General features: G+C 42.6%; 1 protein-coding gene across 3 annotated transcripts in view; it reads right to left on the bottom strand.

Moving 5' to 3' along the window:
* Window positions 1–19,937, bottom strand: part of LOC145392515 (uncharacterized) — a 356,359-nt gene that overhangs the window by 311,647 nt on the left and 24,775 nt on the right. For all 3 annotated transcript variants that reach the window (XM_080266909.1, XM_080266907.1, XM_080266908.1), the window contains exons 3-4: window positions 13,637–13,804; window positions 6,895–7,020 (exon numbers count right to left, since the gene is read on the bottom strand). In XM_080266909.1, the coding sequence (XP_080123035.1) occupies window positions 6,895–7,020; window positions 13,637–13,804 (294 nt within the window). The remainder of the gene's footprint in view (window positions 1–6,894; window positions 7,021–13,636; window positions 13,805–19,937) is intronic.

The following is a 19,937-nucleotide window of genomic DNA, read 5'->3' as shown; positions in this document are numbered from 1 at the left end:
GTGGGACAAAGAACTGGGGGTTCGCACCATGAGCAACCATAATTTCAGGATCAGGAGACACAGCACTGGCGGTTCACACCAGGAGCAATTGTAATTTCAGGATCAGGAGACACAACACTGGAGGTTTGGATCACGTGCAATCATAATTTCAGGATAGGGAGACACAGCACTAAGGGTCTGCACCATGTACAATTGTAATTTCAGGATCAGGAGACACAACACTGGGGGTTCGCACCATGTGCAGTCATAATTTCAAGATCTGGGGACAACACTGGGGGTTCGCACCACGTGCAGTCATAATTTCAGGATCACAACAGCACACTAGGACACGAGCACTGACAGGCCATAAGCTTTGCAACAATGAGCATAGGATGCCACAGAGTTAGTCACAGCACTGGGGGGTCTGCATCTGTGCAGCAGTAATTTCAGGATCACAACAGAGCACTGACTGGCCATGAGCTTTGCAACATTGAACACAGGCTGCCACAGTTAGTCACAGCATTAGGGTTTTGCAGCCACATGGTGAGAAGAGCAGGGTACACAGACAGACCTTCACTACATGAGATCCAAGGGAGAGAATGAAAGCGTGGCAGTATTTTCAGCGTGCTGGGTGAGCCACTCCCACAACGGATTCTGATTGGCTGGCATGTAACAGGCATTCTCACTGGCTGGCATGTTTCAGGGACTTCCTAGGCACTGGTTGGCTACCACATACAAGCCAGCTGATATAATGCACAGAACCACTGGTTACATCCCATTTTGATGCCAGATACTGCTTTAATAGAGCCGAGCCAGAAGTGCCGGATATCACACTGGGCCGGATATTGCAACAACAGATAACTGTGAGTTTACTGCATAATCTTTCATAATTGTTTCTGTTGTCTGCTAGAAGTCAATCAAGATAGCATCAGTCTGTGGGAAATGTAAGAGTTCAAATTTTAATGTTATGAATGGTGTGTTACTGCACAATGTACTATGACTTCTGTTGCTGGTATTGTGCTGCTTTAGGTGTGAACTGCATGGTTTCTGTTGCAAGTACTGTGCTACTTCAGGCTTTTACTGACTATAATGGTTGGGTAGTCACACAATAGAAAACTTCCACAACCACTTGACATAAACCCAAAGAACCCATGTTTAAATATCATTATCCAGAAACTCAGCAGTGTCTGGAAGAACTTTTCTTGACACAGCCTTCTAGGATAAATGGGATTCCTGAATACAGGTAATAATAATAATCATGACAATTACACACAGAAGTTTCTCTTCGCTTGGCAAAGTCAAGATTGATTTAACAGGCAGCATGATATACAATAAAATCTGCTGCCTGACATTTCACACATCCCTAGCGGTGCACACACCTCAGCTCGGTAACTCTGATGAAAGGATTAGTGTTTGGGATATACCCTTGGTGTCACTACATAATCAAAAAAACACTAACACTCTATGGGCTCTGAACCTGCACACACTACATGACATTCATCCTGACATATATATAGTAATGAACCATGGTCTGCCTGTATAAAGGTTTATCCAGCTACTCGTCCTTGATGCAAGGACCAATTTTGATGAAACTTTGCAGGAACACTCCCTAGGGCCTCAGATTTTGCATATTTTTGGTTTCAATGCACTGTCCCAAAAAATATTTTATTTGTAAAATAATTACACTCAACCCTCAGCTATCACTCCCAACTGGTCCCGCTATGGCTGCGCTATAGCCGAAACCGTGATAGCCGAATTGAAGAACTTATGGTAGTAATTCTAATTGGTGCCATGACCTCAATATTTACCCCTAAGATACCTTTTTTGTACAACATATTAATATATAATAATCTAAAAATGAGCATGCTTTATGATGTGATCACGATTCTTATAAATATCCCTAACAGTTGATTCATTGATGTTGTGTTTCTTCCCCACACTTCGCTTGGTCTAACCATTCTCCATAAGTTTCACATTTCCAGTTTATCTGCATAACTTAGGTTATTCCTCTTCTTTATTTCCCTGCCAGGTGCCACAGCATGATGTTGGGTGATGGTAGGGGGATGGGGAGTGGGTACGTTGGCCATGGTCATATCGTAAAAAAGGTTATTGTTCTCGCTATCACTGTTCACGGTCTGAGGGTGTGCACCTGAATGGTTTAGCAGGCAGGAGACTCGGTCGGGCGGCCAATCAGCGCTCGGCTGGCGCTGACATCACACAACCAATCACAGAGTGAAGCTTTTGTTGGCTGGGCGGAGCACTGGAGCCTGGCCTTTTTGAAATACTCGAACATTTGTGGTGCACGATAGCAGGCATTTAGTGCATGACAAAGGTATTTGGGTAGTTTTTTATGCAGGCGTGATAGCGAGATATGCTATAGCGGAACCCGTGATAGCGGAGGGTTGAGTGTAAACCCATACCCCGTTACCCGGTGCATCGATAACTGGAGCTTCACTGGACCGAAAACAAGAAATAGGGGAACATTCCCACAATCCAAACAATTTGAATGTCCACTGCCATGCTAGTCCGACAGCTCACCTCTCCCTAGGTTTGAAATGAGGCATTCCCAGTCCTCCTGTCCTCCCTCTATCCCCTCTCTTTCCCCCCCCACATTCCTTCTCTCCCTCCCCATCCCTCCTCCATCTCCCACCACACTCAGCGTTATCAGGCATGTCTCCCTCCGTCCCCCTGCCTTCCCCCACTCCTGGTTGTCTCCCTCTCCAATCCCCCACCCTACCCCACCCCCGCATGCCTCCAGTGTGTGTGTGTGTGTGTGTGTGTGTGTGTGTGTGTGTGTGTGTGTGTGTGTGTGTGTGTGTGTGTGTGTATTTACCTATTTGTAGTATACAGGAATTGCGCAATGCTCGTGTTGTCCTGTCTCCATATCCACATTTATCAAGTCTACCTTTACACACATGAATGTTTTTCTCATGCACCACCTCTTTGTCTAAGTTGTTCCAAATATTTAAGTATTTACCTAATATACCTAATTGTGATATACACGGAATGTACTATGCTCGTGGGTTTCCGTCGCTGTTTCTCAGTAAGTCGAATTTAACTTTAAACTCGTTTAAGTTTTTAGACTGGACGATCTCTTTGTCCAGGCTATTCCATAAGTCTATACTTCTGTAAGGAAAGCTATATTTCTTGATATCCTTCAAGCAGCTTGACTTTTTCAATTTCATTCCATGTCCTCTTGTTGCTCTCTTATCCCATACAAACAGATCCTCGTTGTCAATTTTATCTACTCCCACCATGGTCCTGAACACCGCAATCATGTCTCCCCGCTTTCTCCTTTCCTCTAACAAAGGCAAATCCAGTTTTTCCAGCCTCTCTCTGTATGACAGGTCTGTCAGACTGGGGACCATCTTGGTTGCTGTTCTTTGTATTCTCTCAATCTTGTTTATATCTTTCTTTTTGTGTGGGGACCACACTACCGCTGCATATTCTAACCTGGGGCGGATCATGGCCACTATCAATTTTTTCATCATTTCCTCATCCATATAATGAAATGCTACTCTTATGTTCGTCAAGAGCTTATAAGTCTCTCCAACTATCTTGTTAATGTGCTTTTCTGGTGACAAACTATCTTGGACCAGCACTCCCAAATCTTTCTCTTCTCTCCTTTTTGTGATTAATTCATTACCCAAAAAATAATTCAGTGATGGTCTCCTGGTACTTTTACCCATTTCCAATATTTTACATTTCTTTACATTAAATTTCATTTCCCACGTCCGGCTCCAATTGTGTATCCTATCCAAATCCTCCTGCAGTATTTTACAATCCTCCTCAGCCTCTATCTTCCTCAAGATCTTTACATCATCAGCAAACAGACTTGCATAACTGTTCACTCCATCTACCATATCATTTACGTAAATCAGGAACATTACTGGCGCCAACACCGAGCCTTGAGGGACTCCACTTGTTACTTCCCTCCATCCAGACATCTTTTCCTTTATTACTGTCCTCATTTGTCTGTCTCTCAAAAAGTCTCTCATCCATTCCAGAAGTTTCCCCTTTAGTCCTCCTATATATTCTAGTTTCCACATTAGTCTCTTATGAGGTACCTTGTCAAAGGCCTTCTCTAAGTCTAAGTACACACAATCCACCCAACCATCTCTCTCCTGTACCACATCAATCGCTCTTGAGTAAAAGCTCAACAAGTTGGAAACACATGACCTTCCACTTCTGAATCCAAACTGACATTCAGCCAAAATATTCATCTCTTCCAGATATTTTATCCATCTGTCTTTCAGGATTCTCTCACACAATTTTGCGACCATGCTGGTTAGAGACACTGGTCTATAATTCAGGGGTTCTTCCCTGTTTCCTCCCTTGTAAATTGGTACCACATTTGCCCTCTTCCATTCTTCTGGCACTTTCCTCTCTTCCAGTGAGCATACAATTAAGCTGTGAATTTTATCTGCCAGTTGTTCTCTGCATTCCTTCAGTACCCAATTAGAAATTCCATCAGGTCCTGGGGCTTTCCTTACATCTTGAGTTTCCAGTAATTTATACACTTCCTGTACCTCCACTTTTATATCTTTCATCACCGGAACATTTCTAATCACTCCCTCCCCTTCCACAAGCTCCTTTTCTTTAGTGAAAACTGACTGGAAACGTTTGTTCATTATTTCTGCTTGCATTGCCGCATCCTTAAAGACCTCTCCTTCTACTTTCAGCTTGGTGATTCCCTCCTTTTGTTTCAGTTTGCCATTAACAAATCTATAAAATATTTTGGGTTAATCCTTGCATTTGTCAATTATACCTTTTTCAAAATTCCTTTCTTCTTCTCTACGTATTCTTGTGTATTCATTTCTTGTTCTTTTATATTCTTCCTTTGTTCTGTCGTTACCTCTCTTTCTCCAATTGTTCCACGCCTTATCTCTCTCTTTTTTGGCTATCATACACCTTCTATTAAACTACTCCTTTTTCCTGTTTTCTTTCCCTCTTACTCTTGGTACAAATTTTTCCACTCCCAAATTATAGAGGTCTAGAAAGATATCCCACTTCCTCTGTATCTCTCTTGTTTCTCTGAATTTTCTCCAATCCGCATTTTCAAAAAAGTTTCTCAATCCTGTAAAATTTGCTTTGCCAAAGTTGTATCTTCCCTGTCTATGAAGCTCGTCTCTTGGCTCGACGTTTCCTATTAACATCTGGAACTCAATGACCACGTGATCACTTTTTCCCAAAGGACAGAGATATTCCAATGATTCTATTACATCGGGTTCTTTGGTGAACAGTAAATCCAACCTTGCTGGTGTGTCCTCACCTCAAAACCGTGTCTCTTCTTTGACCCATTGCGTCATCATATTATTCATTATTATATTTAATAACATACTGCCCCACGAATCCTCGCCGCCTCCCGAGTACCATTCCTCCCAGTTCACCTCTTTACAATTAAAGTCACCCACCAAAATTATATTATTGCTTTTCTCAATTATTTTTTGCAAGTAGCTAGCCATATCTGACAACATCTCATGGTATTCATCATCCTTCCATGCTCTCGTCTTTGGGGGAACATACACTACTGCCATATCTCTCTCAACATTCTCTCCAGTTTCTAATTTCATATATATCACTTCAGCCCTGCCTTCTCCCATTGCCACAGTATCTACATTTATGTTGTTCTTCACTGCTATCATCACTCCTCCTCCCTTTTTTTCTTTTCTGTCTTTTCTCCATATTTTGTATTTACCATCTCCCAAATGAACATCAATATCTTCTCTTAATTTGGTCTCTACAAAGCACATGACGTCAGGTTCATGTTCTCTCAAGAAATCATTAATTTCGATCCTTGTGTGTGTGTGTGTGTGTGTGTGTGTGTGTGTGTGTGTGTGTGTGTGTGTGTGTGTGTGTGTGTGTGTGTGTGTGTGTGTGTGTGTGTGTGTGTGTGTGTGTGTGTGTGTGTGTGTGTGTGTGTGTGTGTGTGTGTGTGTGTGTGTGTGTGTGTGTGTGTGTGTGTGTGTGTGTGTGTGTGTGTGTGTGTGTGTGTGTGTGTGTGTGTGTGTGTGTGTGTGTGTGTGTGTGTGTGTGTGTGTGTGTGTGTGTGTGTGTGTGTGTGTGTGTGTGTGTGTGTGTGTGTGTGTGTGTGTGTGTGTGTGTGTGTGTGTGTGTGTGTGTGTGTGTGTGTGTGTGTGTGTGTGTGTGTGTGTGTGTGTGTGTGTGTGTGTGTGTGTGTGTGTGTGCACGAGCACGAGTGAGTGAGTGAGCGAGTGTGTGAGTGAGCCAGTGAGAATTGGGGGGGGGGGGAGTTTGTTTTTTTTGTCTCCCTTCCCATCCCCCCTGCCCTCCCCCACCTCAGCTTGTCTCCCTCCCCATCTCCCCTGCCCTCCACCACCCTTACGTATCTCCCTCCCCATCCTCCCACCCTCCCCTCATCCTCACTTGTCTCCCTCCCCCACCCCAGCTTGTCTCCCTCCAATCTCTCCACCTTTCCCCACCCCTGCTTTTCTCCCTCCCCATCCCCCCACCTTCCCCCACCCTCGCTTGGTGTGCTGCCAGCTGCCTGCCTGGCTGTCAGTTGCCCTGAAGCATCTCAACACCACACATCCCAGCACCTTACCTTCCTGCGTGTGATGTTTAGTGCCTCATTTTTTAGCAATTGTATGGTTTATGAGGATAATGACATTACCTGTGGTGCTTCTGTGTCAGTTTCTATTGACTGAGTAAAGTATATGAGAGTTTGGCTTTTGGCTTGGAATGCATCTCTGGCTCTTCTTCAGTATCTTATGGGAAAAACTGCCTCAATGTCCAAAATACTTGGTGACCGAACACTCCCACCGGCACGCAACACTGCTGGATGTCGGGTTACACCAGTGTACTGGAACATAACATTAATACTGCACAGAACAAGTACAGAGAGCAAATACTGTACTCAGATTACTTGAACACTACAACTAATATGACTGTTACCTTGATGGATCTGATGCAGGGAGGGGAATACCACACACCATAGCCTTTTGAACCTCCTCAGAGTCCACTGCCACATTGTCCAATTTTTGTAGATGAGGAAGAGCTCGAAGAACTGTTAGCCGGTACCTTAACGGTGAGAAAAATAAGATTTTATTTACTGTTAATAAATGCTAGTTCATGATAAACTATATGTACTGTATACACATGTAATAATATATCCATCATCATGATCATCAATTTCACCACCCTGACCTCTTTTTCACACTTAAGGATTGACTGAGGTAGGGCCCATGAGGCAGGGAAAAAAAAAAAAAAAAGTAACAACAGCATGTCCAATGAAAATGGCCTGACAATGCAAACACTCATATACCCACCATACAAGCATACAGAATCCTGGCTCTGCCTCAAATGCCCAACCATCAGCACAAAATATTTTGCACATTTCTTTATAGATGCAATTCACATAACCTACAAGATAATTGATCAGTCAGTCTGTCTACTAAAAAAAATAGAAAAAAGAAAAAAAACTTGTCACATGGTTCTCTGTACAATAATTCATCCAATCAACTTGATCCTCACTCAACTTCCTTACAGTCAGACCTCGCTATACGTCTGTTCACTAAGTGTTAAATTGCTGGAATGATGAATTAAAAGTTATACCTAATTTTGCTATAATGATGGTGAAATGACCATGAATTCACTATAATGGTAATTCTGGTGACTGTGTATGACAATCCTGTGCATACACTGTGCTTCCTGCACAAGCCGACAGTCAGCAGTTTGAGCCAAGATGGCTGCCCAGTGTTTATATTTGCTGTGAATCCCTCCCTTTCATTCCATTTCCAAATAACAGTGCCAATGCTTAACAGGTAGTGCAGTGTGCGATATTAAGTGAAGTGATAACTTTTTGTGTGTGAAATACTGAAACTTGTGACTTGGAAATTGTGTCTCCCATGCACATGTGGTACAAGCACAGTCAGCTGTTTGAACCAAGATAACTGACCAATGTTTACATTAACTGTGATTGTCTCCCTTTTGTTCCATATTGTGCATGCACAGATAATGAAACACCACTGCTATCACCAAACAGCAGCGCATGTGCAAAACAAACAGTGAAGTGTGCAAGATTGGATGATATTTTTCTGTGCCAAATACTGTACTGATACTTGTAACTTGGAAATCATGCCTAGCTAGGATGCTACCCCAAGTACAAAGTGTGGTATTATCAAGGGCACCAAGGGCAGGCCATTTTTTTTTTTTTTTTTTTTTTTTTTTTTTTTTTAAGGTTACATGGTCATAGGCCTCCTCCCTATCTCCACTGAACCCATATTATATCTATCTTTGTATGTGACGGCTTTCCACTTGGGGTAACCTCGTTGCATAACGAGTATGTGACTGTACCTCACTTTACTGCATTCTTTCTCCTCATGAGGCAACGAAGGATTGGATGATGAATGAATATGAATGACGTTCACAATATCAATCCACCTTCATCTTGTCCTGCCATACCTGCTCTAACCTACAAGCTAACTCACATATATATACAATAACCTTTTCACTACCATACTTATTTACATTCTCTTGTTATAGTACAATCCCCAAAATCAAAATTCCAGATTTTTATAAAAACTGTAGCAGTTTTCCAAATGAATTTGGAAAGCATAAGTTTACCCCATGGGGGTAGGGAGGTTTTTCAACCCCCTGGGGGTAGGGGGGGTTTTCAAGAATACTCCCCCAGTATCCCTGCTTGTCGTAAAAGGCGACTAAAAGGGTTGGCGGAGGGTTAGTGCCCCTCCCCGGAAAACAACTAACTAAAAAAACAAACAAGAAGCCTCGGACAAGGACTGACCAAACGATGACGACCAAGGACCGGACAAAGGACTTGGTAATGGGTACATGGAATGTAAGAGGAGCGAATGATGAGGTGAAAGAGAGAGAGATTGTCCAGGTGCCTGAGGGTGCGAAAGTGGATGTATGTGGAATAACTGAAACAAAATGGAGAGGAGAAAGTGTGAGAGAATGGGAGTATGGATGGGGTATATGTGCAGGAGTAGGTGAGAATGAGAGGGCAAAGGAAGGAGTATGTATAGTTGTGAGTAAAAGATGGAAGAAGAGCATAAGACAGTACGGATCAGTTGGGTCAAAGATTGTGTGGGTAAAGTTGAAAGTTGGAATACAAATGTGGGCGATTGTGTGTGTGTATGCGCCAACGCAAGATCGTGCTAGAAGAGTGAGAGAAGAGTTCTGGACAAATGTAGAAGTGTGCATGGAAAAGTTTGGAAGGAATGAGAGAGTGTTTTTGATCGGTGATATGAATGGTAAAGTTGGGAATGTGAAGGTGGATGGAATAGTTGGTAAGTGGGGTGTGCCTGCTGAGACAGATGAGAATGGGAGTGTGTTTGTGGACATTTGTGCTGGGAGGGGGTTGGTGATAGCCAATACCCTCTTCAGGCATAAAATGATCCACAGGTATACATGGCGAGTGATGAGAAGGGTGGGTGGTGAACTGAATGAAAGGAAGGCAATGACTGATTATGTGTGTGTGGATGAAAGGATGCAAAGATGTGTAATGGATGCAAGAGCTTATAGAGGTTGGGGGAGTGGACTTTCTGACCACTACTTGGTGGTGGCCAGAATTAGGATTCAAGTAAGATGGAGGAATAGAAGAAGGGAAAGACGAGAGGAAGGAGTAGTTGCAAGGAGAGTGGAAAGGTTACAAGAGGATAAGAAAAAGGCAGAGTATAAGAGAGAAGTGGAGGAACGATTGGGCAAATATGAATTGGAGCAGATGGGAGATGTGGAAGGTGTGTGTAGGATATTTACAGAAGAAATATGTGCAGCATGTGATGTGGTGTGTGGAAGGAAGAGAAGATGGAGGGGGGTGCAAGGAACAGCATGGTGGACTGAAGAGGTGAGACAGGCTGTGGCACAAAAGAAGAAAAAATACAATGAATGGATGAGAAATAGGGGCGTGAAAGAAGTTGAGAGGCAGAAGAGAGAGTTATATGTAGAAAGAGAGAGGTGAAAAGATTAGTAAGAGAGAGTAAGAAGAGAGTGTATGAGGAATTTGGAAGGAATTTGAGTGTAAAGTGGAGGGACTATAAGAAAATGTTCTGGAAAGAGGTGAAAAGAGTAAGACAGGGTGGAAGTGAAGTTAGCAGGGGAGTGAAAGATAAAAATGGTAGATTACTAGTGGAGAAGGGAGAAAAAGTGAGCAGATGGAGAGAACACTTTAAGGAATTGTTGAACATAGACGATGGAAGTAATGCAAGTATAAGTGGCTGGGGAATGGCTGGGAGAAGGAGGGAAGTGAGAAGACATGAAGAAATCAGTAGGACAGAAGTTATGGAAGCAATGAAGAAAGTTAAATCGGGGAAAGCCTCAGAAATTGATGAAGTGTGTGGTGAAATGTTAAACCATGGGGGAGAGAGAGTAGTAGAATGGATGTGGAAGATGTGCAGATTGGCCTGGGAGGAAGGTAGAGTCCCGGAGGATTGGAAGTCAGGTATAATTATTCCCTTGTACAAAGGAAAAGGGGAAAAAGAAGTGAGCGGTAATCATAGGGGCATTTGTCTTCTTAGTATAACAGGAAAAGTGTATGGTAGGATACTTATTGACAGAGTTAGAGAAAGAACAGAGAAATTAGTTGGAGAAGAACAGGAATGTTTTAGGAAGGGAAGAGGTTGTGTAGATCAGATATTCATTCTTAGATCTTTAGTGGAAAAGTTTCTAGAGAAGGGAAAGAAGTTGTATGCGGCTTTCATGGATTTGGAGAAAGCATATGACAGGGTGGATAGACAAGGATTGTGGAAAGTGTTAAGAATATATGGAGTAGATGGGAAGTTGCTGAATGCTGTGAAGAGTATGTACAATGGTGCAAAGGCTGCAGTGCGTGTGGATGGTGAACTAAGTGAATTTTTCTCTTTGAAAGTTGGGTAGAAACAGAGATGTGTCATGTCTCCATGGTTGTTCAATCTGTACATGGATGGGGTAATAAAAGAGGTACAAGGTAGGGTAGTGGATGTTGGAGTGGCCCTGGTGAGAGAGGATAGTATTTGGAAACTCCCTGTACTGTTGTTTGCAGATGATACTGAATTGTTGAGTGAAGACAAAGGGGAGCTGCAAGGCTTGGTGGATGAGTTTGGGAGAGTGTGTAAGAAATGGAATCTAAAGGTGAATGTAGGGAAGAGTAAAGTGATGGTCTTTGAGAGAGGTGAAGTCAGTGAATGTACAGCGAGGTTGGATGGTGAGGAATTGGAAAATGTGAGTACGTTTGAGTACTTGGGTAGTGTGATGAATAAGGATAGAAGTTTGGAGGGTGAAGTGCTTGAAAGGGTACAACAGGGAAGAAAGGTTGCTGGTTCTTTGAAAGAATTGATAAGAAACAGGGAAGTGAGCATGGAAGTGAAAAAGTTACTACATGACAGTATTGTGATACCAACTCTAACGTATGGAAGTGAAGCTTGGACGTTGTTGGAAGGACACAAGTCAAGAGTGAGAGCAGTGGAAATGAGTTATTTAAGAGGAGCCTGTGAAGTTACATGGAGAGACAGGCTGACAAATGAGGATATAAAGGAGCGTTGTGGTGTGGATGTGGATGTGATAGGAAGCGTTAAGAGGAACACACTGAGGTGGTTTGGCCACGTGGAGAGGATGGAGGGCGAAAGACTGACGAAGAGAGTGTATGTGAGTGAGGTGGAGGGGGGAAGGGGGAGGGGGAGGCCGAGGATGAGATGGAGGGATGGGGTGGAGAGGTATATGAGAGAGGGGGGTGTAAGTTGGGAGTAGGGCAGTGAAATGGCGGGGGACAGGGCGACTTGGAGGCGATTTGTTTGTGGCCACCCCAAACGGGATTGAGGCATCTGGCAATAGATAGATAGATAGATAAGTTTACTGATATTTTTTATTTGTGTTGAAGTTCATATTTACCACTGAAAAACATCTGGTTTAGTTTCCAAGATCACTGTTATGCAGATAAAGTACCATACTAGTTCACAGTAACCCAAACTAGATCAAGTTGGACAAAACTGAACCACAATGGTTCAGTGATTACATTCAAAGTCTATATTGTCTTGTTATTGTTGTGACGGCGAACTGGCTTGACAGCGAATGGTCCAGAAACCATTTTGCTCCCTAGACTCCCTAGGCGTAGTGTTTTGCTGTTGTCTGCCATTGGTGATCAATATGAGGCACTTTGGGTGGTTGGAGGGTTCATTTGGTGTTGTGGCTTGCAAGTACAGTGCTGCACAGCAAGGCTTCGACGTGCAGGTGCATGGGCACGGGATAACATTCCGACGCCGACTGGTTTCGGCATCGGAATATTGACTTGTGTTTGGGTGTTTGTGTGTCGGAGTTTTGCTGTGCAGTGCTGTGTTTGTGGGTTGTGACATTGGATGGGCCTTCTGACCACGTGGGGTGCTTCATATTGATTACCAGTGGCAGATGGCAGCGGGGGACCACTTTTGGGAGATCTAGGGAGCAAAATAAGGAGTAGTTAAAACTTACGCGGTTTCGCGCCGAACGCGCCACATTAGGAATGAAACCCATGCGTTGGGGGCGAGCTTGCTGTATACAGGAAAAGAAAGTGAATGCTACGTATTTTACTGAGAGAAATTGAATCCCTACAGTGACAATAAACTACTATTACTGAAGGAAACCTGTAAATACTGTAGATATATATAAGTGTTATATAGTAATAGAAATATAAACTGTGAGTGTTTTTATGAATAATAAATGACAGAACACCAGCAGTGAACGATGTCAAGTGGGAAGGGCATACGCCCTCGTAATTTTCATTTCTTTCACAGTGTATTTTTTTTTGGAGTATGGATTCCAAACTATTTCAGAATCATAGAATAGTGTTTCTAGTGAAAATATCAGGCTGTGGTAATCATATTACGGGTTGTCGGGAAGTGTAAAGTGGAGACTTCGTTACCCAACTTCAGAGGTCTCCACAAGTCCTACGGTACTCGACGAAGGCTCAACAAACACCCCAGGAGAAAGCTGAAGGTATGTGCCATAAGCATATGTGATTTTAATATTCTAGGACTAATAACTGATTTTGGCAAATATTTTTAAAAAGTCTGTCGGAGGGCGAATATGCCAGGGAGAGCCGCTAGAAAAAGCAAAACAAGCCCGCGGTTAAGGGGTTAAAGGTTTTGCAGTGGCAACTACAGTAAAATCATCTGGCAACAGTCATAGTATGAGTAAAACAGATAAGATGTCCCATGAGGTTCAATTTTGACTAGAAACTAGGATATAGAATCTCTGATAAAACAAGCAACAGTAAACATATAATAAACATACTGAAGAAAGAGCAAAAGCAGGTAGAACAAATAAAACGAAATGCACTGAAATGGAATGGACATCTTAAAAAATGCAAGAATACAGACTACCAATGATTATAACAATGGTAACTACAAGTGAGGTAACTGATCATGTTGCAACGGGAAGACCTCAAGCTACATGGGAGAATGGTTAACTTTATAGGTGAAAAAGTTGAAGCATGAGGAAAGTTGGCTTAGCACGCAAATGAGAAGTACAAGGGCAGAGCAACCTGGATGTTCGTCATGGTCACCTCTGTCTAATTACATGTAAATCATATTCAATTATCTCCTACAGTATATTTCAAAACCAAAGTACCTGTATAAAAATATTTGAGTACTGTATTATGACTGAAAATGATGGTTACCTACCAAACTCAGTATATATATAAATAGCTTACATTTATTCAGAAACTTACTGTTCAAAATCAGCACAAGGATTATCAGCAAGCCACAAACTTTTCAGTTTGGGCAGCTGGCGCAGGTAAAGGACCTCATTGATGTCAGAAATGTTGTTCTTGCGGATGTATAGCTCTTGAAGGTTCGGGCAGTGCTGAAAATCAGCCAAAGTACAGATGCGGTTCACACTGTGGATATAAAAAAAAAGGTAATTCCTTAACACATTAAAACAAACTGCTGATCAACTTTGAAACACTTTTCACATAACAAGCAATTTATTCAATGCATTACAGCACTAAGAGGTCAAAACATGCAGTGAATGGTCAGATATACAGTACGTGAAATCAAACTAGAATTTTTCTCAGTTGCTGTATGTCATAGGTAGGAGGTTTCTTATTCCCTCCTTTTTTCTCACTACTGTACTTAAAAATATTTTAGTAGTACGAGGGGGCGCTCACCATCCACTCATTCAATGTAAGTAAGTAAGTAATAAGAACTAGCACAAAGCCTCACTCAATGTAGCGCTGCTCTCAAGTGACTGCCCTTTCCTCTCTTCCTACCTTCTTTTTTTCCATCCTCTTCTGTCTTTCTTTCCTCCATTCTTTCCTCTTCCTTATGCATACGGGTGATTCTTCACTCCCTCTTCTGTCTTTTTTTGCTTCATTCTTTCCTCTTCCTTCTGCCTACAGGTGACTCTATACTGAGTGACAAGCCAAGTGGTGTCCTGTACACCAGGAAACCATTTACTCTGCTGGGTGGTAACCACATTACCAAATTAATCTTCCTATTTCTCCCATCTTTCCTGTCACTACTTATTGCTTTTCTTTCTGTTACAGATGGTTTTACATTGAGTGACAAGCCAAATGGTTTCCTGTAAGCCAAGAAACCATTTACAACGCTGGGTGGTAACCATATAACCAAATCATACGTGCTTCCTACGTGTCAAGTGAGTTGGTGGAGGGTTAGTGCCTCTCCCTGTAAAACACATAACTGAGTCAAATGGCCACCCCGTACAGGATTATGGCGTCTGGCAATAGACAGATAGATAGATGGCACCTGGTGGTTTAGTGGGTAATGAAGGCGCTCCAATCAGGTTGAGCCTATCCAGGTTTATATCCAGGGAGTGGTTGGGGTTTATTGCTCACATAATGACACTCATGGATGAGTGAGGCTGGTCATTCTCATCTTAAATGTCAGGACCAACTTGTCCAGCCCCAGGTTCCTACGCTCCTCGTGGGGCAACAAAGGATCAGATGATGATGATGATGATAAAAATATTTCATATCCTTTACCCCTAAAGTGCTGACAGGATCGACTGATCCTTTTTCAGGATTATGCAAGATACCGAACGTGAATGATATAAGGGCGTTTGGGAAAAAATGCGGAAACTGGGCTTCGGCCCGATTGTGATGTACATCAATGCAAACCAATGAAAACTAAGTCCTGAGGAGGGAGGACAGAGGATCCGGGCCTATACCCATGATGGGGGAGGAGGGGGGATGATTCCCCTACTGTCCTCTTTCCACCTTCATCCTTCGCCCCCTCCCTCACCTCTGACCACCTCCTGCTTCCTCCCTCTCCCCTGATATCCTCCATCATGTTGCCGTGGTTCCCCCCCCTGGCATGCCATCCCCATTTCCCTAGGGAGGGATATATCCCCCCTGCTCACCCTCCACACCCCTGTACTCCCTCTCTGCCTGTCCCTTTTGTCTTGTGGTGTTTGTCTCCCACCTCTATACCCCCGTACCACCCCTCCAAGCCTCAGAGACATGACACATCCCTGTTTCAACCCAACCTTCAAAGAGAAAAATTCACTCAGTTCACCATTCACACGCACTGCAGCCTTAGCACCATCATGCATACTCTTCACAGCATTCAACAACTTCCCATCTACTCCGTATATTCTTAATACAGGTAAGCCCTTAATTCAGGCGAACTTTTTTCACGCGATTTCGGTTATCCACGAATTTTTCTTACAATAATTAAAACTAAATTATGGTATTCAAATAAATAATTTTAATATACAAGAGAAATACATAAAATATAAAAATGCCTACCTGCTGCCCATGTGCATACATATGTGTGTGTGTGTGTGTGTGTGTGTGTGTGTGTGGGAGGTCGGTCTACCATGCACCACACAGTCAGTTTGAATCCGACGGTCGAACCATGCGTGACTCGCGAATCGTTATTTGTGGCTTATTTTTCTGCCTTCCAATGACTGCTTGCCTTGTCTGCCAACATGTGGCCTAAGCGTAGTGCTAGTGATGCATGTGGTAACACACCAAAACGAAATGTAACGTGATGTTGCTGACAGAGAAAGTTGTGTTGGACAAACTTAAGGGAGGAATGTCGGCGACGATTCTCCATCAGGACGATTCCCTGTCATTTATTTACATACCAGTTTATTTAGCAAGTAAAGTACACTAGTTTTTTACTTATATGAGTTATAAAATCCCCCTGAAAATTAGTTATTAAAGTATTAATTAATCAATAATAAGTATATTTATAGAATGACAGGGAATCGTCCATGATTTGATGGTGAATTGACTTCATGGTGAATTGTCTTGGAACCGTGTGTTTGGGGTGAGTCAACTGTTCCTACAATAAAGAACACAGAACCTAGCATACAGGAGGCAGTGAGGGCCAGTGCACCAGACTGTGCTAAAGTGTCTCCACCTATGTCTGTGAACTGGCTTGGAACCGTATGTTTGGGGTGAATGAGTCAACTGTTTGGACAATAAAGAAGGCAGAATGTAGCATATGGGAGGCAGTGAGGGCTTGTGCACCAGACTGCAGAAGTGTCTCTACCTACGCCTGTGCTTGTCAGGTTTCAGTGTTAAATTTCTTACATTTTTTTTTGTTTTTCATACTTTATGCTAGTTTATAAGGTGTATATAGTGCATAAACAGTATTATTCAGATGTAATATAATTGGTAGACATGCATAATTATATGCACAAAAGGGCAGAACATATACGCGAATTTACTACATAAGCGAAGGATCTGGGAACGTAACCCTCGCGTGAATTAAGGGCTTACCTGTACTTTCCACAATCCTTGTCTATCCACCCTGTCATATGCTTTCTCCAAATCCATGAAGGTCGCAAATAACTTCTTTCCCTTCTCTAGAAACTTTTCCACTAAAGATCTAAGAATGAATATCTGATCTACACAACCTCTTCCCTTCTTAAAGCCTCCCTGTTCTTCTCCAAGTAATTCCTCTGTTATTTTCCTAACTCTGACAATAAGTATCCTACCATACACTTTTCCTATTACACTAAGAAGACAAATGCCCCTATGATTACCATACACTTCTTTTTCCCCTTTCCTTTGTACAAGGGAATAATTATATCTGACTTTCAATCCTCTGGGACTCTACCTTCCTCCCAGGCCAATCTGCACATCTTTCACATCCATTCTACTACTATCTCTCCCCCATGCTTCAGCATTTCACCACACACTCCATCAATTCCTGGGGCTTTCCCTAATCTGACTTTCTTCATTCCCTCCACAACTTCTATCCTATTGATTTCTTCCTGTCTTCTCACCTCCCTCCTTCTCCCAGCCATTCCCCAGCCACTTATACTCGCATTACTTTCATTCTCTATGTTCAACAATTCCTTAAAGTGTTCTCTACATCTGCTCACTTTTTCTCCCTTCTCCACTAGTAATCTACCATTTCTATCCTTCACTACCCTACTAACTTCACTGCCACCCTGTCTTACTCTCTTCACCTCTTTCCAGAACATTTTCTTACAGTCCCTCCACTTTACACTCAAATTCCTTCCAAATTCCTCATACACTCTCTTCTTACTCTCTTACTAATCTTTTCACCTCTCTCTTTCTTTCTACATATAACTCTCTCTTCCGCCTCTCAACTTCTTCCACGCCCCTATTCCTCATCCATTAATTGTATGCTTTCTTCTTTCGTGCCACAGCCTCTCTCACCTCTTCATCCCACCATGTTGTTCCTTGCACCCCCATCCTTCTTCTCTTCACCCCACACACATCATATGCTGCACATATTTCTTCTGTGAATATCTTGCACACACCTTCCACATCCCCCATCTGCTCCAATTCATATTTACCCAATCGTTCCTCCACTTCTCTCTTTTATATTCTGCCTTTTTCTAATCCTCTTGTAACCTTTCCGCTCTCCTTGTAACTACTCCCTCCTCCCGTCCTTCCCTTCTTCTATTTCTCCATCTTACTTGAATCCTAATTCTGGCCACCACCAAGTAGTGGTCAGAAAGTCCACTCCCCCAACCTCTATAAGTTCTTGCATTCATTACACATCTTCGCATCCTTTCATCCACACACACATAATCAGTCACTGCCTTCCTTTCATTCAGTTCACCACCCACCCTTCTCATCACTCGTCATGTATACCTGTGGATCATTTTGTGCCTGAAGAGGGTACTGGCTATCACCAACCCTCTCCCGGCACAAATGTCCCCTAACGCACTGCCATTCTCATCTATCTCAGCAGGCACACCCCACTCACCAACTATTGCATCCACCTTCACATTCCCTACTTTACCATTCATATCACCAATCAAACACTCTCTCTCATTCCTTCCAAACTTTTCCATGCACACTTCCACATTTGTCCAGAACTCTTCTCTCACTCTGTTTGCATGATCTTGCATTGGCGCATACATGCACACAATCGCCCACATTTGTAATCCAACACTCAATCTTACCCACACAATCCTCGAGCCAACTGATCCATACTCTCTTATGTTCTTCTTCCATCTTTTACTCACAACAATACACACTCCTTCATTTGCCCTCTCATTCTCACCTACTCCTGCACATATACACCATCCATACTCCCATTCTCTCACACTCTCTCCTCTCCATTTAGTTTCAGTTACTCTACATACATCCACTTTTGCACCCTCAAGCACCTGGACAATCTCTCTCTCTTTCACCTCATCATTTGCACCCCTTACATTCCACGTCGCGATCCGTACCATGTCCTTTGTTTGGTCCTTGGTCGTCATCTTTTGGTCAGTCCTTGTCCGATGCTTCTTGTTCGTCTTTTTAGTTTGCTGTTTTCTGAGGAGGGGCACTACCCCCCCCCCTTGCAGTAGAGTATTATACGTCACTGTTTTTTTTTTTTTTATGCGAGGAAGAAGGAACCAAAGGCCATGAGCCCGCAGTAACAGTTCCCTCCAAGAGAAAAACAAAATACAATATAGAGCCAAATTCAAGATCCGATCATTTTGAGATGCCCGGACACACTGTGTTTGAAAGACTGGAGATCATAGGCAGCAGGAAATACAGACAGAGGGAGACAGTTCCAGAGTTGACCTGTTGCATAAATAAAAGACTGGGAGTAACGGTTAATTCTTGCATTAGAGAGTTGGACAGAAAAAGGATGAGAGTCTGCTGCCAGACGGGTGCTACGCGCCCATCGTAGAGGTGGAGGAATGCAAGCAGACAGTTCAGAGGAGCAGTGACCATTAAAGTAGCGATAGAAAAGAGATAAAGATGCAACAGTGCGGCGAAGAGACAGAGGTTGAAGGGAGTCAGTAAGAGGAGGAGAGTTAATGAAACGTCGCGTGTTTTCATTCAATACCAGATTACTGTTTGTATAACTGCATACACCGACGCATGAAACACAGAATGTATTTCTTTTCATGTTTTTTTAACGAATCTCTGTGTATATACCGTAATGTTTCCTGTAAACGTTAGTGATGTTTGTTTTTTATAACAGTAAATTGTTTATTTGTGTTTGTCTTTATCTTACACCATTATCATTACACTCAAACCCTGATTTAAGGGACCTCCATTTTAAGGGATTTTGGATTGAAGGGACTCCATATTCTACCTGACAAAAGGACAAGACCATTCAAAAATGATACATAATGTCTAGGTTATACACATTAATATGTTTCTTTATACAGTACCCATAAAAGAATATTCATAATCATATAAATAAGTACGATAAGTGAAACAATCACTTCATTTCATAATGAGACTGTCATTTTATGTTGTAAAACAATGGACATTTTCAAGTAAGGGACAAGTTGATTCCCCATTTTGTCCCTTAAATTAAGGTTTGAGTGTATTTTGCATGCTTTAGCTTTTTTTTTCCTCCTTGAAATTCTTACAGCTACTTGATTTGACAGCTCTGATGGGAGGGGATGGGGGGAAGGGGTGAAGGGGAGCAGGTGCTGGAGTGTATGAGTAACATCCAGAAAAAGATCTTGCATGGTTTTGCTTATTTTTTTTTATTTTGACAGCTACACAGCTATGAGGGAAGGGGATGGAGGGAGGGAAGGTGGGGAGGGGAGAAGTGTTGAGGGGGAAGGGT

The sequence above is a fragment of the Coenobita brevimanus genome, chromosome 22 (assembly GCF_032717465.1).
Source record: "Coenobita brevimanus isolate Jiangsu-jjx chromosome 22, ASM3271746v2, whole genome shotgun sequence".
Classification (NCBI taxonomy): Eukaryota; Metazoa; Arthropoda; class Malacostraca; order Decapoda; family Coenobitidae; genus Coenobita; species Coenobita brevimanus.
Note: the sequence above shows the minus strand (reverse complement) of the source record. Positions and strands in the feature narration are given on the sequence as shown.